Source organism: Gambusia affinis, linkage group LG15 (genome assembly GCF_019740435.1).
Source record: "Gambusia affinis linkage group LG15, SWU_Gaff_1.0, whole genome shotgun sequence".
Classification (NCBI taxonomy): Eukaryota; Metazoa; Chordata; class Actinopteri; order Cyprinodontiformes; family Poeciliidae; genus Gambusia; species Gambusia affinis.
Window position 1 is genome coordinate 7,503,945 of NC_057882.1, and position 20,262 is coordinate 7,524,206.

The 20,262-nt window shown below is 38.7% G+C and overlaps 1 protein-coding gene across 1 annotated transcript in view; it reads right to left on the minus strand.

The window, feature by feature from the left end:
• The window catches only part of opcml (opioid binding protein/cell adhesion molecule-like), a 148,343-nt gene that overhangs the window by 62,853 nt on the left and 65,228 nt on the right, over positions 1-20,262 (minus strand). The window contains exon 2 of the mRNA XM_044140622.1: positions 6,472-6,707. Coding sequence (XP_043996557.1) covers positions 6,472-6,707 — 236 coding nt within the window. The remainder of the gene's footprint in view (positions 1-6,471; positions 6,708-20,262) is intronic.

The following is a 20,262-nucleotide window of genomic DNA, read 5'->3' on the forward strand; positions in this document are numbered from 1 at the left end:
TCAGCTGAACTTCTCATCATGGCTTTCTTGATGATCCAGTAAATTGGTCTTCGCTATTTTTTTTTTTCTCAAGGCCTTTCAGATGAATACCAGTGACAGACAGATCCTTTTGCTTCTTTTAATATAGTGATTTAAACAGTCATGTTTAGCAGCGCAAGATCTCAGGAGATGAAGTTGTATTTCAGTAGACATTTTTCTTCACTTATTTGGTTTAAAGATTAAAGGGGTTGATTGTATGAATGGTGCATAAGCAATCCAAGCATTCTGATGGAGATTTAACCTTTGATTGCTACCTCCATTTTGGCTCCTGGTCTATTAGTCAATGAATATATACCGTATACCTCAAGCTTTAAAAGGGTAGCAATAAAAAGTTCTTTTTAAAGTCTGTGGATGATGTTTGGATGAGACCTGTTTTGTTAACACAAAAACTGTTTTTGTGTTGAGGGAAAGTCAACAGTGGACATCACCCCGAACACACCATGTTGAGGGTGAAACATGGCCGTGGCAGCAGGTCCTTTGTTTCAGAAGAGAGTGAACCTGATCAAATATGATGGAAAGATGGAGGAAACTAAATTCTCAACAATCCTAGAACTAAGCTATTGGACCGGCGCGAACCACCTGAAGCTGGGGAAGGACTATGACCGTAATCATAGAGTCAGAACTACAAAGGAGTGCTTTCAGTCGGTTTTCTTTTCTGTCCAGCTCTATAGCTCATCACAGCCTATAAAGTACCCCAGAGGAACCTACTGATGACAGTTACTGTGCACATCCACTCAATGCTGAGAATATAATACGTTTGCTTAAAATGAAAAAAAGTTAATCCTGCTTTTATCCAATGTTGAGTTGTATCGAAGAAAGCAATCTCATTTTCTGCTGATCAGAATCAGGACTTCCATGAACACTTGATCATTAATCTACTGTAATGTGTCGCTGGGAGCAGTGAGAAGAATAGCAAATGAGTTGCATGTGTCGCCATTCTAACTTGAATATTATACCCAGAATACAAAATTATTTAAAGGAAACTGTAGTCCTGAGCAACACTTAGAGTTGTGTTTTATGGAATAGGATATGCTTCCGAAGATCTCGCATTTATTCAAGGTTGTTTGATGTCATAAATAAAACCAAGCAAGCAAACTAAACTGAAAGCTCCAAATTGATGTTGTTTTTTGATCAGATCTAATGACCGATGTCGTCTAGATACATAACCAAGAATGATGAAATTTTACTTTTAAAATTTTGTCGTTTTAAAAACTGCATGTTTAAGTTCTCATAGAAAAATACTACAAAATACGTCATTTTCAGCCATGCTGTTGGTGAACACATTTATTAATTGATTTGGTTTCATTACGACCAGCATCTTGATCATGGTCCTTTGTGGTTGGTTCACTGGCTTCTTTGGATCCTGTGAACTTTCTTAGTCAGAATGAGTGAATATTTACTATCCTGAATTATTAGGTAGTAGAGTTGTAACTGCAGCTACATTTGTCTCTAACAACCATGGAACTGACGGCTCTCCATTTTACCAGTTTATGAACACGTTTGATCTAGTCACCCTACCTAACCTTTCAAATTCACTTGACAAAATGAGACAAGCTACTTATCCTAAAGACATTTAGGATGAATGTGGTCTTGTACAGAACGGTTTTTCCTGCATTTGGCCCTGATATTTTAGAAATATGCAAGACTGTTTTTAATAGACATGGTCCCAAGTTTGTTCAAGCATACTGATGTGGAGCCCGTATGTAAAAAGTGTATCTATCACAACTTAAAGACTACAGGCCTATATTTAATATCCCTTTTATTTCACACCTTAAAAATATTGGCAGAACAGCTCAGTTATTTTCTTGAAAAAAATACATGAGCCGTCACTAGAAACTCAAAGTTGGATTTATTTGACTCTTGAACATCTACTGTACTGTTTTTCTGGATCTTACATCTGCTGTTGACACTGCAGATCGACACTGTTACGACTGGCTCAAGGTTTTGACAAAAACAGGAGACCATGCAGTGGTTAAAGTGCAGAAAATACATATTTATTAACAAAAACTACAACCGACAGTGAAAGTCGGTGTCAGTGGCGTAATGCAAATGTTTGGATGTGTCGTATGAGCGCATATGGAAGTTTTGAGGTGCAAATAGAAAGAGAAAGTCAGATGTGCATGAAGCGGGGAGACGAGGCCCGACAGCAGAGCGCCACAAGCGCCAAGAGGCAGAGTAGAAGGCGACCCCAAAGGTAGAGACGGCCTGGTTTTAATATTCTGTTCTCCAAATTACCAGATCAGCAACACCTGTATAGGGGAGGAGCAAAAAGGCAGACGACAAAAACACCTGCAACCCAGCCAATAAGGCTCAGAGAATAAGGCGAAATGAATGCACTGCAAGTTTTTTGTACAATTTGAAAATAGGAAAAGACCCCTTTAACTCTGAACCAAAATAAAACCTCATATTGCCCAGTGAGGTTTGATAGAAAACTCAAAGCAAAAATCATCTGCTGCCTTTGACTGTGTGCCTTTTATGCACCAATTTTGAACAATCTCTGAAGATATATTAGATCCCGTTCTAATAAACTTAACTTGTTGAAATAATAATAATGCAATAAGGTCAATTGCTATGATAAGCTTCCTTTTCTGTAGCTTGGAAAGTCATATGTTTAAAGAAAGTAAGTTGTGGATAACCAGCAAGCACAATGTTGAACTCAGGTGAGTTGGACACAGACTTTCTGTTTCTTTTAGTTCATCTCTTAAGGATAAACAAAAGCCCTTGTGAGTTTCTATTGGAGACGTCCTGATAACTCTTCTCAGCACAAAGGACGTACATAAATCACCTAATCAAGGATTATTTTGTGGAGTACTCCTTTGCCTAAATAATGTAAGCAGAAGGTTGATTCAGGTTAACCTCAGCTAAATCAAACTTGGACTCCATACTGGATCGGCCCAGTCTGGTGTTGACTGCAAGGTAGTGATAGGCAAGATAATAGTTACACATCGTGTCCAGCTACAGACAGAATATAAGCATTATTGGATTGAAGTAACTTTTTTGTGAAAGTACCTTGAGATGACATGTTGTGGATTGGCACCAAATAAATAAACTGTATTGAAATTGAACTGAAACTGATGGTGAGGAAGATAAAGAAGAAGAAAAAAAAAAAGCAAAGCTGAGGACCAGATGGTGGAAACTGAAAATGTTGAAGGATTTTCAGGGATCAATGGACACAGGCTCTTGGTGGTGACTCCCAGAGGAGTGAATGGCTACAGATAATGTGATAGGAGAGACATGCAGGAGGGTGTTAGTTCTGTCATCTGGGAGTAAATGATACAGCGGATGGTGAAGGAAGAGGTGACAAAGGGTGCATGATGACCTGCACACCAGGTTGGACAGGAAGGAGGGAGAGGATGATTAGTACAGGTTGGCGAAGCAGAGAGATAGAGATGGAAAGGGTGTTCAGCCAGTAAGGTTGATTAAGGACAGGGAGGGAAACGCACTGACAAGTCCCAAGTTAATGATGGAAAGATGGAAAGAGTACTTTGAATAGCTGATGAATGAGGGAAATGAGAGAGAATGCAGAGTAGAATAGGTGGCTGTTGTGGATAAGGCACTTGGTCCAGACAATAAACCCGTGGGAATGTTTTAGGATAGGTGGCGGCAGAGGTTTTTACTGGGTTGTTCAACGGGATCTTGAAGAGTGAAAAGACGCCTGAGAAGTATTTTAGTGCCAGATTTTAAGAAGAAGGGAGAGGAATTGCGTCAACCGCAGACAAAGGAAAACTAATGAGTCATACGATGACGCTGTGGAAAAAGAGCAGTACAAGCTAGGTGGAAGTCAGAAGGGAGCATTATGGTTTCATGCCAAGAAAAACTACTCAAATTTTGTTTGTATGATGCTGATGGAGAAGTACAGAGACGGCCAGAGGGAACTAGATTGTTCCTTTGAAGATTTAGAGAAAGTGTATGAAAGCCATGGTATGGCAAGAGGAAGTCTGGAGAGGTAATGGCCCAGGGTATGTATAAGAGCTGTGAGACAGCAGTGAGGTGTGCTGTAGGAGAGACAGAGGAGTGCAAGGTGGAAGTGGAACTGCATGAAGGATCGATTCTTGGTCCGTTCTCCTACAAATAAACAGCTGAATAGAGAGGGAGATTATATGTTGAGCAGTGGCCCTCAATAGGCACCATGGGGTTTGCATAGGCACGCATTTCTGGTTCCAACACTGCGTGTGTGTGTGTGTTTGTGTTTCTTAACAGTATCCACATTTTTATATTGACACATTGTGGACTTGAATCCAGTGTGTTTTCTCCAATAATGATAAGCCTTCCAGATGTCAGCAACAGCAACAGGGGATTTTCATCTCCCATGTAACGTCAGCCTGTCACAGTGTCACTCAGGTATTACGGCTGCAGCACCAGCACCACGGTTTTACTTTCACTTTCAGAGCAGTTTGCTAGTTGCTATCTCCTCTGCAGAAGGAGCCTAAATTAGAAGAAAATGGCATGTTCCAAATTTGCTGCAAAATTAAAAGAATGACAAGACTTTAAGCACCAACGCTTGTGTGCTTAAAATGCCTGAAAACCGTAGCTTGGATAAAATTTTTCCAAGCTGAAAGAGAATCATGACAGAAAGGACAGACGTTTTGTCAAATTTCAATATGAGAACAAAAATAATTATATGAAGATTGCAGGCAGGATTCTTGTTTCATCTGTGACACAACTGACATGTTGATATCTTTGTTCACTCTGTGGAGGGGTTGATTCTTTTAGTTAAACTAAAAGGCACCTTTAGATTTATTTAAAATAACTCAAACAAGGAGATGTTTGAGTTATTCTGAATAAATCTGCATTTTGCCGTGTGGATTGATGGACTCTGATACAGAGCCGTCCAATAATTTTGAATATTGTTGAAATATTACTTTTGGAACTCCATCACTGTGTGTTTGCTTTTATGTGTTAATTGTGGCGATTTGGGTTTAATAAAAAGTATGTTTGCAAGTATCCACAAATAGAAATTTTGAATGGTCAAAAAGACATTTTTAGTCAAAGAAAAACTTAAGACTTGCACTTGAATGTAAATGTTGAAGAGGCTATAAGCCAAAACCCACAAAAAAGGAACCAAAACCTACTGTCCTGTAAGGATTAGGGGGTAAAAAAAAAAAGAAAAGTCAAGCAATGCTTTAAAAAAAAAAAGTATTGTGTTCCATAATCTGTACACTTAGAGCTTCTTCAGTTTGTAATTTTCTGTTTTAAAGAACCAGGAAAAAGCATTTGCCATTTTCCTTTTTTCCTGTCAGCTGAGTTATGCATGTGTTTTGTGTTCTGTAATACTCCAGTAGTTAATATTGTGACAACAATAAGTAGTGTAATCAAAACATGGATTTGCTGTGAACATCTAATATCTACCTAGCTAATGTAACAATAGTGGTATTGTAAAATGCTATAATGCTAGTGGCTTCACATAGAGCACTTTAGCAGAAATATTTGTTTACACTGTAATATAAGAGCTATGAGAGAACAGTTCTAGGATTATGACGTTCACACACTCTCACATGCACCAATGAATAGTCAAAATGCACGTTTTCTTTGGAAAAAACTGTACGTATTTGGCACTTGGTTCTGTTTTAATTTGTGCTATCTCCAGATCTGTTTGTGAGACTGGAGTGGTGCAGATTGTAACAAGCCTTCACGGTTAGCGAACATGGATAGATAGAAAAACGGCGCATTACATTTTGTGAATGCATAATATTTTGCGAGAGACTTGGCTAAGATTTGATTTGATTAAAGCCAGGGCCTAACGCTTCAGGGTTATTCCTTTCAACATATTTTGATAACGTTGTTAATTAATGTTGGCCAGTGGTAATTAAGGTTATAATTTAATGAGAGAAAAAATTCTTAAGTTAATAAGATAATTTTATTGTTTTATCGATTTCCACTGAACACGTTTTACTCGAGTTGGTTTCTCTGCAGATTACAGAATCACAAACAGGGGAAAACAGGGGAATCTTTATCTCTTTAGGATTGTAGGCAGCTCGGTTCTGATGTTGCACATTCTCATTTTGATTCTCCATCAGATATCTCTACCAGCTAATGTAGTAATTATGTTTGATCTTTCATTAAATGTCTTCCGGTGTAGCCACAGGGTTCAGACGTCTCATAAAAATCCTTGATTACTGAGCTCAACGGTTGTAGAAAGTGTGGATTAAACTGATTTCATCATCAAGACGAAAGATTTTTTTTATTTTTTTTTCATTCTACAACACTCACTATTAATATTGACAGGGAATTTAAAATGAAATTGCAAATGAATGTCAGTTTCATCATCAGGTCTGATACTCTTTAAAAATCACCTAATCACACCCTCCAAAGCTTTCCCCTTTGATTTTTTTGCCTGACAGTGAACACCCCAGGGGACAAGAGATTGACATCTGGCAGCTGAAATGAATCCCTCACAAAGCTGCAGCAGCTGTGTGCGATCCAACGACTTACCTTGAACAATGAGATGCACTTTTGTGGATTTTGGTTTCTTGTTGGTGAGGATGGAGCAGATGTAAGGTCCCTCATCGTGAACGTTAACATTTTGGATCTGAATGCTGTACTCTGTGATGGCAGTGTTTTCCATCAGGATGACACGGGGATCCAAAGACCACTTCTCAGTCCCCGCAAACAGAATGGTGGTGCGGTTGAGCCAAGCCACTCGAGAGACTTTGCTATCGACGCTGCATCTGGACGGCAGAAAGAACGATAAAAACTATTAGCATTTTAGGCAGTAATTTGCCGTAGAAACCATTGCATTGCGAAACCAATTACAGGGGTAGTAGTCTTTTATGAAACGTTGTAAACAGTCGAGCCAAAGATGTCAACAAGGTCAAGGCTGCAAAATTGGTAGTTTTGCCCAACGAACTGCAGCAAACCTCACCGACAGATCCAGATGAAAACATGGGCATCTATCGGATTCAAAGATCATAAAAATATTGATCAGCCATTGCACACACCAAGTTGAACTCATTCCCATTTGTCACTGATTCTGTTCGTAACCTTGATGGACAGAATTTCTAGGCAGGAGCCAAGGTTTGTAGGGAATCCTCAGAATCAGATCTCTGTTTTTTATAATGTGGTTCTGTTGGCATCATCAGAACGTGATCTACAGCTTTCACTGGACCAGTTGATGGCCGAGTGTGAAGTAGATCGTATTGACAACCAGCACCTCCAAGAAAAACCACGGTTTGAGACGGAAGAGAGTAAAGTGTGCTTTGAGCTCCAGAGAAATGAAGAGGGAGACGGACAGGTGGGTTGATGTACTGCTCTGTCGTGGTGAGGAGAGAGCTGAGCCAAAAGGTGAAGCTCTCGATTTACCAGTCGATCTATGTTCCCGCACTCATCTAAAGCTAGAAATTGTCTAAGAAGAAGTTAAAACAGCAACAACCAAATCAGATGAAAATGTATTTCTTTTTGACCATAATGCTTTAACCATTGTGCTTTGAAAGCTATCCAAGCATTCTCATAATTTTTTTACAACCGCTAATAATATTAGCAGTACTGTGCCAAATAAGAGCCTGCCAAAACCTGAGCTGCCTTCGCTGGAAATGAACCTAGTCTAGTAGAACAGTATTACTTGGCGCTTGGCAGCTATTTCTGTCTTGATTATCACAACAACAGAAAGTCCCGTAGTGCTGTAGTGACTGGTGGACAGAACAAGTGCTGAAATCTCAAGAAAGATGTAGATGCTGTGTGAACATCTAACCATATTTAAGGTACTGCTTTATGGGGATTGCTTTTTCTTGCACACTAAGCTGTATTTGATCCACCAAACCTACAACACATCGCATCCAACATACAGCAACCACGACATTGTTAATTCGATGAAAAACTCAAAACAAACAAAAATGTAGCTAGTGAGTAGTTTTCCAAAAAGAAAAGACCAATATGTTACAGCAAATGTTAGCAAGGTCTACTTTTTCACAGTTAAGTGGTTACAAAATTTGCTAAACCTGGTTATTAATCTGATAAAAGCTAAAAACAGATAAACAAACATTGCCATCAGCATAGTTAGGATAAACTGTATTCAACCACAACATGTGTGTTAGACGGAGTGTAAAACAACATCATGGGGAAATAAATGAATCAAGCAAAATAGCAGGAAGTGAATTATGAACTGGATCCATTTTCCAGATGCCTCATAACGCTCAACTGTTCAAACAATTACACACAACACCACATATTAAAGAAAAGTTTACAAACTTTTACAATTGTGGAAATTGACATAATGTCTTAAAATAAACCTTGAAATAATTCCATTTAACATTCCACCCTGGCATCGTAAGGTTTAGAAACCTTAGCTTCAATTATATGCTCTACCCTTTTTCTTCTATGTAAATAATCCTTACACTTTACTGATGTTAAATTCCTAATTTCTCTTGAGTAGAATGCTTTCTCTTCTCTTTCCGCTTCTGCGATGGTACAGTGCCAGGCTGTGATTTCTGCTTCTGGCCAATAACGCTGATAATTGAGAAAAAAAAGATAGGAAAGAAGACAAACTGACTGTGAAAGAAGCAGTAAAGAGGCATTATTTATTACACTAATGGTTTCTGCGCAGCTCACAGACGAACCTCACACAGCTAGCAGTGTTTGCTAACCCCAGACACTGTTCCTTCTTAATAGCGTTAAACAAGAAATCGTAGATTCACAGATTAGCACGTCCCTGTTGAATTGAAGGGGTGTGTGTGTGTGTGTGCAATAATGTGTGAGAAGAATGTCGTGAACAAGGCTAAGAGAGACTATGAGCAACAAGAGTGTCAGCAACAACACGACTAAAGGGCGATTGGACAGAATAGAAAATGTCAAATGTAGCAGCAGATAATATAGTTAAATATATTAATTATATAACTACAACCGTATTTAATTATTTGCTCATTACTTTGTATTAGTATTTCAAGCTGACAAATTGTGCTGATGTGGTGTCATGTATGCTGCAATTGAACTATTAAGAGACCGCACAGAAACCAGCAGGAGGTGTGCATGTGACGGGAGGTAACACATCTCATTAGTGTTCAACGGTGGGAGGAGAAGAAGCAGGGTGATCATGTGCAGAAATATCTGCTGGAGGAGCTGTAATGGCCTTAAGAAAAAAAAAATTGAAAGGTCAGTCGCAGTCATTAAACTGTGGCCTTTTTCTTTAAGCCTGCGGATGATGCATATTTTACATGAAACGAATAGCCATTCATTTAGGAAAAAAAAAAAAAAAAGGTGTTTTTTTTTTTTCTTTGGCACCATTCCTCACAGGAAGGAGACGTGAGTGTGAGAGTGCCTGTCCATCCTGCTTGTCTCTGTGACTCCCTGTGACGACACAAGAGCTCCAGAATGTTCCCAACCTCTCGCACACCGACTTGTGCAGAAGGACGATGCTGGACTGACTTAAGCAGTCCAAGAAACTGGTTGTACCTCTTGGCTATGATTGGATGAATGCTAAAAAAAAAATAAAAATCATAACAAAATACAGTGCTGTGAAAACGACATGGGTGCATAACATCATGTCATCCACGTCCTGAGGCCAAAGAGCCGTCTCTACCAACACACTGTTTTACTCCTAGAGTGCTATTTTTCCTAAATGCACACACACAAAGAATTGTTTCCCCCCCAAAAAACACCTGGGGAATCATCAACATCATACCGAACTTATTCTCTCGTTGCTTCTCTTGTTGAAATCCAGTTGCCCTCAATCTAAACAAATGATTGTCATGTCCTGGAAAACTGAGAATCTACACTAACGTACAGTGTGTTTTTTGTTTTTATTTAAACAGACAGACCTTTGCTTTCTTTTTCTTTGTCAGCAGAAGTTTGATGCCATTTTCACCCAGTCTCTTTCCTATTGTTGAATCACGAACCCCGAAGCTACGGATTTGTTCTGTCATTATTGACATATAAAACTGGGGTTGCATTGGGAAAAGCTTATTGGCACAACCATTCTGACTGTCAGCAAGGACAACAAAAAACCTGATTGGGACAACTCTACTTACTGCTGTTCTCTTCAAAGCCGACACAAGACAACATTGCTGTTGACAAGACTCAGCAGCAATGTTCCCTCTTTGCTTCCTGTACCCACAGAGTATTCCAGCAATACTGCATGACGCGTTATCGCTGCCACACAGTGTGTGATTTCAAATATTGCAAATAACATGTATGTCTTGGGTGAGGAGGAGTTTTTTTTTTTTTTGAAAGGTGCACAAATAGAATAACACTTATACTTTGTTCTCTTACGCAGCAGATTCAAAGGCTTTTATGAACCGAGAATGACAAAATACAGTTATCTAAATCTGATAACCTGAGTAGAGCTTCAACAGCAACTTGAGCAAATGCTGTTAATATGGAGATAAGACAAACAGATCATAAAGCTGTAATCCTACCGCGTTTATCTATTAATCTGTCAAACAAGCTAAATACACAAGAAATGGCTGTAAATCGTTTTTACATTTACATTTTTTTTTTTACTGCACAGTCAAATGTAACTTGATCATCTGTATACTTTACTTTTATTTCTATAATTATTCCAGCTGCCAATCAGCATCTGGCGCCTCTGAGGTCATTCCAAGATGCAAGTGTTTCTCTTGAGCTTAGGTAAAATAATAAAACAAGATGTGCCCGGCATATGTTCAAAGATACTTTGTTGACTTTGAGGAAAAAAAACCCTGTTTATTCCAGACTCAAACCTCCTCTGCAAACCAGCCAGTAGTTTTAAATAGACTCTCTGTAAACTAGAGGGGGATGGGTGAAAAAGGCAGTTATTAAAAAAAATGCAATGTCAAAAAGACAAATTTTTATGCTAAACATTTTATTAGAACTCATATATATGATTTAAAATTGAAAATGTTATATAATTCATACGAATACAAGTGTAATGAAGAACCAACTCAAAAAAGAAAAAGGTTCTCAGCTCCCCTCACTGTTCTATGCAGGTTCCAGTTGGTTGTCATTTGGGACTTAATAGAAGTGGAATCCAGCATGTTAACTTTTCTAATGAGACTATATACCCCCAGGGGCAAAAGATGTAACGAGTAAAGTTCCAGGGCAAGAAGAAGCAACATATCGGCCTACAGTTTCCTCAGCAGGCCTCATTCTGATGAAACAGAATTTTGCGTTCGTTCCTTTATTCATTTTTATTCTGTTAAACAAAGTCCATCGTTTCTGATTTTGACCGACTTATTTTCATGAAGCTGAGAATGGAAGCTCTTACTTACAGCAAAACATCGACATAGATAGGTGAACTGTTGTGATAGAACTACTGTTCACCATTCACAGCTGGCGATAAAATCCACCCTGAATGACTGATCCCAGTTACTCGCTTTGCATGTAAATAAACCGAAACTCTACCCACGTCGCAAATGGAGTCGGCTCAGGACTCAACATTTCTGCTGATATTTCAATGAGATAAGATACAATGAGTCCTTACAGCTAGTTTACTGTGACCTTTACCAAGATTAGTCACATTTCGAAGACTTATTTCAGCCACAAACTCTACAAAAGCATCACTGTGAGGATTAGGAGATACAAAGAGAGAGGAGAATGTGAGGTTTTTACAAAATCACATTTCACCCCACAGTCACTAGATATTAACCCATAAAAAAGCACAGTAGTAAAACACATGGCAGCTAACTTACATGCACTTTCATTAGTTCATTAAAAAAATTACAAGTGGAGATTCACTGAAAAATGTCTTGTGCTTTGCATTTTTTAAACACCAGCTGTTTCAATGAGCCTCTAAAAATAGCTTAATTAAACCTAAATCTTTTCTTAAGAGTTTTCCAGAAGGTAATTTTTATTAAAAAATGTGTGTTTTTACATATTTGTTAAAACTGTCCCCATGTCATGACAGTATAACATGGGATAGACAATCTGTGGAACAAATCGAGTTCCCCTGGTGTTTTCCTGTTGTTCTACTGCCATCTGCAGAAATGCACCACTCCCACTTAGAAACAACCAATCAGAGTCAGGAGAAGCTCTGATTGGTTCCACATATGCAATACAGCTGTGCTTGTGGTGGAGATACACTTAGCATAACAGGATGAGTGTTTATCAGCCAAAACCAGCTGCCATGCTAACTAGCCTGCAGTGTTGTACTGTACTGGCCTCTGATTGGTTGTTTCTGATTAAGCGGTGCATTTCTGCAGATGACTGTAGAAGCACTGGAAGTAAGCAGAGGAGCTCATGTTTTTTCACACATTCTCTGTCCCCTAGTGACAGTTTACAATTCGTGATAAAGTGACAGTTTTAACAAAAATGTAAGAAATATATCTTTAATTAAAGTTACTTGCAGACTCTTTCACATTGGATTTTTTTATTTTACATAAGAGGTGAGTAGAGAACACAGCAACGTAAGGTCTGCAGGTTACCCTTCAATGCATCCCAGGATATAATACATTTATTCACTCATTACATTCAAACTGCCGATCCAATACAATCTCAAGGACAGTTCTGAAGGTGTTCTCAAGAAAGTTATTCTAAATGTGATCAGATCAATATGGACTCATTCCATATACAGTTTGAACTGGGTCTATATATCACCTTTTTTGTTGTTTTTTTTAAACAATTTTTTACAAACTAAGATACTTGGTTTTCTACTTATCACACCATCTGTTTCTGCTTATGACTGTGTCTGGTTTGGAATAATCACAGTAGAGCTTTATAAATTAACTACGTTGCGAAAGAAATAAACACAGTGGGAGAGAAGAGCAGCAAGAAGCCAAATCTGCAAAGTGCCTGGAGGTATAATTTAAAACTTTGTATGTTTCTAACATTTGTAAATACCAATGTTATAAGAGCTTATGTTTCCAGCTTGTACTCTGTATTTGCTTTTCATGCTATGCGATTGATAGTTCAGAACTCCCGAGGCTCAAAATGAGTAAATAAATGAATAAATCTGAGAAGAACGGTTAACAAAGAAGAGCTGTAAAAGATTTGGGGAGCCATCAATCAGGACCAATGTGATTACAGTACAGGTCAGGTTTTATAAGGGATTGACTTAGGAAGATAGAACATGTCTGTAGATATGAGAATGCAGCAGAGTAAGCTCTCAGGCTGGAGTCTCTGGGACAGACCTGGTGACAAAGAATTCATATTAAAGACAGATTATTGTTTTCCTTCCAAACACACAATGCCTAACCTTCAGTTCAATGGACCTCACAGGATGAAGAGCATTACTCAGGCTGTCACTTCTTACTGCCACTGCAGGGTCAGAGGCGACAGCTGTGTGTGTGTGTGTGTGTGGGGGGGTGCACTTCTATCAGAGTACTCCATCAAAGCTCTGACGTGAATCTGAACTAGTGGACAAACACTTCCTGCGGGACAAAGGTGGTGGAGAGCTTCTTTCTTTTGTCTTAAATGATCTGAAATCAGCTCGGAGAGCCGAACGCATTTTTACCGCATTTCCAAATAGCAGATGACAAATTTGAGCTATTTGAATTTGTCATTATTGTTAATGACAGATCTGGACTTGACCCAGGAAATATTCGGCGGAAATAATAGATTCTGATGTATTGAAACATTGAAGGAGGTGGAGCCACAAAATAAAGCCTTTCATTCTTCACTGGCACTGCAGAGGGATCCCGAAAACTTTACTGACATAGACATAAAAGACAAAAATTTTTTAAATATTATCAGTGAGTTAATGTTTTTGTGTGTGTGTGTGTGTGTTCACAACATAAACTTCCAGCTTTTACCTTTTGGAACTTTTCTGGAAAACCCTGAGGGCAAACATTTTTTCTCTTTAGTAGTTAAATCCTCCTCATTTGTTGCTCCTATCAAACTTTGTCCCTGTGCCCTTTGCTGCTAAGAAGCTTATATACTCTGTAAATCAGCCGCCTTGAGCTGCTGAAGAAAAGAGCAACTAAAACCAGTAAAAGTCACAGATTTTTGCCCACTGCTGTCCATCGGATCCACATACAAATAAGACAAAATGCACAACAACACAGCAAAATCTTGCATCAGATTTTCCTTTGGGTGGGCACCGTCACTATTAATATTTAGATTCACCAAACCGCCGGGATTACTTCCAACTTAAGTCAAGGACTGTGTGGCATTATATTAACGACTGTATAAATTGACAGCTTTTGGTTCACAGCGGCAGTCCAAAGCTTGAAGAATATAAAAAAATAAATAAAATGCCTTTCTTTGATGTCAGTTGGACACAAACACAATTAATAAGTATTGGCTGAAGTAAAATGGCTTAAATGCTCAGTAGTTGGACTGTTTTATTGTCAGCCCGACTTCAGTTATGACTTGCACCAATTTATCAGCGGAAACCGAAAAGCGTCGTCCACTGAAGTGGGAGTAAACAACTCCTTCATTAGGCCGGTGGACGTTCAGCTGAAGCGGAACATTTTATCAGTCAGAGTCAGAGGCTCTGAAACATCCAATCAAACGGATCTAATGCTTGTTCACACATTCAGACTTTACTAAGACTTTCTCATCAAGATAATAAGTTTTTATGAAAATAAATAAATAAATCTTTTAGCATGTTGCCAAAAGAAACAGTGGATGCTTAAAAAATGCTTTTTAAAGTGTCCATTGATCTTATATGGGGAAAGGCGTGGTGTGCAGCAGCAGGATTAGAAACACACACAAACTGGAGAAATACCAGGGCCTCAGAGAGGAACTGGAAAAGGCCTGGAAGGTAAAGACCACAGTGATGCCTGAAGCTAAAACAGATCCAAGGAACAACATCAGACATCTCAGTCCAGAAATGAGCAGTTCTAGGCACAGCCAAGATACTGCACAGAAAACCTCCTTCTCCCAGGCCTCTGGTAGAGAACCAGAGCTCAGAGGAAGAAGGAGAGAAGACCACCTGCGGAGGGTGAGAAGGGAATTTATATATATATATATATATATATATATATATATATATATATATATATATATATGCCCTGCGACAGACTGGCGACCTGTCCATGGTGACCCCGCCTCTCGCCCGGAACGTTAGCTGGAGATTGGAACCAGCACCTCTCAACCCCACTAGGGACAAGGATGTACAGAAAATGTATGGATGAATGGACAATGGATGTATATGTACCTAAGTGATTTTCAGCGACCAATTGATTTATGCAAATGTTTTAACTGTAGAAGGAACAGGTTTACCTCGAGGGATCTACACACACGGATGTAGGAAACGTGAAAGAAAGACGCTGGCTGCGTCAAGGCAACATGGGATATCTTGCAACGAGGCAACAGTCCCAATAACTGGGCCTCCGTCCAGCCCAGCAGAATTAGTGATCCAGTCCATCTTATTAGTTTTTAAGTGTGTGCTTGTGTGTGTTTGCGAGAGGTTGATGTGTTCATAGAGTTGACCCATTTATTCCACCACGAATGATTACATTTTTCACTGCATGTAAGGTTTAACACACTCTTGTGTTAAACTTTACTATAAAAGATAAAGCCAAATTGCATAGAAACTCTTAATCGCTCATCAATAAGTGAGCCGCGACCCTGATGGCTTTGTCTTACTGATCATGTTAAATAATTAAATGTGCATAACACATAAACAAGATAAGGTCACAACAAAGGCTTCCTGAACTAAATCTTTTCACTTAGTTTTATTGCAGTGGGAAGAAGACACTTTTACAGACCATTAATAGTGATCATTTAGTAAACCGTTTAAACATATATAATTAAATATCATCCAGAAGATGTGTTCAGTCAATATTTGCCAAAACCCAGACACTACATAAATACAATGCTAAATACAAGGCTACTGTTCATGGTAAAACAATTAAAATATTAGCATTCATAGCTAAAGTTATTAATAATAATCTATATTTCTAGTTCCTACAGTAGGTGTAGGTGGGTGGTTGTAGACTAGTGATTAGTACACAAGGCACCAGCTTACCAGTTTGAATATAAATAAATAAACAAACAAAAACACAGTAAGCATCTATTTTAAATCAGGTTCAAAGCTCTGATCATTAGTATTTTGGGTCTTTCATTCAATCTGGTATACTGAAACTCTTTTATGTTCAGTTTAGATTGTGAGAGTGACCGGCTCATTCTGTTATTAAATAAAAAAGAAAAAACTTGGAACACTAAAAGATAACTCAAATAACTGGAAATAGGACGGGAATCCCAATGATAAAGTTTTTTCCATGAATATTTTCTTCTTTTTTTTCCTATTTTTATATCCTTGCAAATTGTTGATAAGTGAAAAATATTGTCAAATACCATGAAGCTCGCCAGTCACCTTATGAGTTAATGAACATACTCCATAAGTCCCCTGTATAAACTCACAGGGATTTCTGTGGACCTTTGTCTCTGGTTGCCATAGCCACAAGGCTGAAGAGCTAAGAACATGTCTTGCTCTTAACAACAGCTGAACAATGGACTAAATTTTACTTTAAGCTACCAACGCAATATCCCTAAATGAAAAGATCTATCTATCTATCTATCTATCTATCTATCTATCTATCTATCTATCTATCTATCTATCTATCTATCTATCTATCTATCTATCTATCTATCTATCTATCTATCTATCTATCTATCTATCTATCTATCTATCTATCTATCTATCTATCTATCTATCTATCTATCTATCTATCTATCTATCTATCTATCTATCTATCTATCTATCTATCTATCTATCTATCTATCTATCTATCTATCTATCTATCTATCTATCTATCTATCTATCTATCTATCTATCTATCTATCTATCTATCTATCTATCTATCTATCTATCTATCTATCTATCTATCTATCTATATATCTATCTATCTATCTATCTATCTATCTATCTATCTATCTATCTATCTATCTATCTATCTATCTATCTATCTATCTATCTATCTATCTATCTATCTATCTATCTATCTATCTATCTATCTATCTATCTATCTACTCCCAGGTGTTTCTCCGTGTGACTCTCATGACTCTGTTCCTGTCGAAATGCAAAACCGGAGCGACACATTGTTTCATTTTTGGTACCCTCCAACATCCCGCTTCACTACACTGATTTGGTGATCTTGAAATATAATGCTGAGTGCAAGATAACTACTTGCAGAAGCACATTAGACAGTAATATCTACAGATTTTAGATTTATAGACTTGTCAGGAGAAAAAGAAGAGACGACTGGTAACATGCAATCAGAACCAAGTGGAAAATCCCCAGTGGACTGGCTCGGCTGGGCGTATGCACCTCAAAGGGGTGGTGTTAAAGGGACTCACCACCTGGGTTAAAACAGCTAATCCTCGCTGTGTGGCCAAGCTTTGGGGCTATCAAACAGAGTAACATAAATCATGGTAACAAAAGGGAATACATTTCATCAAATGCGCCCTACCAAGGGACTTCTAAAATATCATTTCAAAAGGAAAGGAGAAGGAATTAATGAATAAGCATCTTACATCACTTTATCTCAGTCTTTTGGTAAATGATGCTTCAGCATCACCTTTTTTACAAGCTGTTCACTGACTGAAACTGTTTTGGAGACACCAGAATGCCTGGCAAAATAAACATCCTATCAGCAACTTAGGGTTATAAGAAGGCAGCAAATGTGCAAAAATCCTGGCAATGTCTGAAAACAATAGTTCAGTGTTTTGAATGATGTAGGAATTGTGGTGTTTAGCGTGACATAGTGTCTCTGTTTATGAAATAGTTTATATGAAAAAGTTATTTGCCAATAACATATTAGGATGCTACCTAAATAAGATATTAGTAGCAGTAGAGACCAAAAACAACCTGCAGCCATAAAGCTTTCAGACAGGTATGATGAAGTGAACATTTAAATAATACATTTCTAGGTGCAGATTCTTTCTTTTTTTTTTTCCCACCAGGGGGTCTTTTGTGGGCTCTAGTGTCCCCTATATGACAGTAGGCTGACAGGAAAGGGGGAGAGAGAGTGGGGAAGACAAATGTTGGTCGGGTCCGGGAATCGAACCCGCGGCGGCCGCATCGAGGACTCAAGGCCTCCAAAGGTGGGTTGGGCTGTCCCCTACGCCACCACAGCACGCCCCCTAGGTGCAGATTCTTATCTAAACGAGACTACAAAGTATCCTGCTTGATACTAAATCCGAGTGAACTTGTTGGAAAGCTTTTTATTTTGGCACAATTTGGCCAAGAAAATCCAACCGTTTGTGTGTCGTCCAAAGAACCGCTGCTGTCACCGCCAGCGCAGATCAGGCAGTAGATTTTGAAGTGAGAAAAATGAAGGGCCTTATGTTCGATTTTGCTTATTCGTAGCTCGACGGTGACCTGGTATATTGACAGAGTTGGCTAATGAAGAGGTTTAGGCTGACACTTGGCTAACCTTTGGTTCCACAGGCAGGGAAGAAACCTCCATCCTTTTTAAGGCATTTGTGTGACAGCATTTGAAGCGATGACAGAGTGACACACAAGATATGAATAATTTAAAAGCGCTGTGAGAATACAGGTGCGCTCCCACTTCTGGAACGTGCTCTGGAACCAGAGGAGTTTCCTGGAGGAAGTTATTCTGCCTCTTGTGTCTCCAAAGGCAATACTCAGCCATTTCTCACTGGTTAAAATTCCCCAAGCATTTTTATTTCAGTCATCTCAAACGTTCTCGTTCTCTGAATTAGAGTCCTGTGTTCTGTCCATTTTAAATGACGTTGGAATTTTGTACAATGTTCGCAAACACGGTATTTACATCAAGACAGCCATGCTGAATGTCGCAGTGTTACAGAGTTTGAATCTTCTCTGATTAATGTTCTCCTTCCCAAGCCCTAGAGTTTAGGTGGAGTTTAGGTTTTGTTCACAGTCATGTTTCGTCAGGGTTGCCGTTTTTCAATAATCATCCCATTTTCAGACGCTGGTCTCTCTGTGTTTTAGAACAATCTTCTCCTTGACCTGTCTGTTGTGTCCCTTGGTCTCTGAATACCGTTTTGTTCACAAATGTTCTAACAAACTTCTAAAAGCCTTCGCAGAAAAAATTCGCCTACACTGAGATTTATTACACTCCGGTGCACATTTTACTAATCAGGTTGTTTTCGAATACAATTAGTTCCAGATTCTTTTATTTTGGAGTGTCACAGTATTAAATCCAAATTTTGCTTAATTTTTAAACATGTCTTAATTTTTTTTTAGCTGTTTCAGCTTATTCTACAAGTGTAATATGTCACAAAACCCCTGCTTGCAACTGAAACGACTAAATGGGGAAAAGTTCAAGAAGTATGAATTATTTTCCAAGGCTCTGTACAAAGGGCAGTTTATTCAATGGAAAGTCTTGTACTAAGGTGCAAAGGCACATAGTCAATCTGAGATAATCACCTGCTTAGTGTTCAGAAACAAAGACAGAAAAATTTATTCTTAGATTCAACGTTTAGATAAATTCTTCTCTGGAGATATATTATAAAACTTGTGTCACAACAAGAACTTCACAAATGTTCTTTTATGTATTTATTTTCCTATGGAAATGTGAGAAGAAGCAGCGAGTCAATTTCTTTTTTACTATTTTCCTGCTAAAAGTGTTCTAAGCACCTGGCAGCTACAACCAATTAAGCGGACTAACTCCCAGTTAAACACAGCAAGCTGCATCACAGTTTGAAGAGACGCTAATTGGACTCTCCTCTTTTACTCAACTTTTCTTACCGCTGCTTTTGGTGGATGAAAACAAAATACGGCAAGCTGCCTACACGTAGGCTGCTCCGCGTTGCTGACGCTCACCGGCCAGGACAGAGACTGTGAGGTAAAAAGTCAAGTTACTGCTGCCAGAGCAGATTGTGTAGCCAATCAGCATCAAAGTTACAAAGGTCAAAGTCACCTGCCAAGCGTAACCCTGCCCCGAGTTTTCAACACTCAGCAAATTTAGTGTAGTACAGTCCTAATGAAAATCAACGCTGACAACCAGGCCAATGTTTTAAAAGTGCAGAGCTGATGCCAGTATTTGCATTACTAAACCAGAGTAACTTTATTTTTCCTTCCTCGCTTCACTGCCATACATCACGATGCAGAGCGGCAAAGTTAAAGAAAGACTTTGTTGTGCACTGTCCTTGCAGGTGGAGAACGATAAACAGCAGTGCTACTGTGCAGGATTAAGCTGAGACTTTTGTTTTGGTTTTCGCCGGTCATGCATCAAAGAACCAGCAGACTTTGAAGGGCAAGGTGCAGAGCTGAGTTCCTTCCTAAAACACGCATGATTTCCAGCGAGAGCTCTGGAGTTTAGATCCTCAATGACTAGGAATCACGATGTGGAGGTGAGGCATGTCGTTGAAGAAATCAAAAAGTTACTTTGTCAGATCTATCTGACAATATGGCACAAGAGTATCTACAATGTCTATATAAAAAAA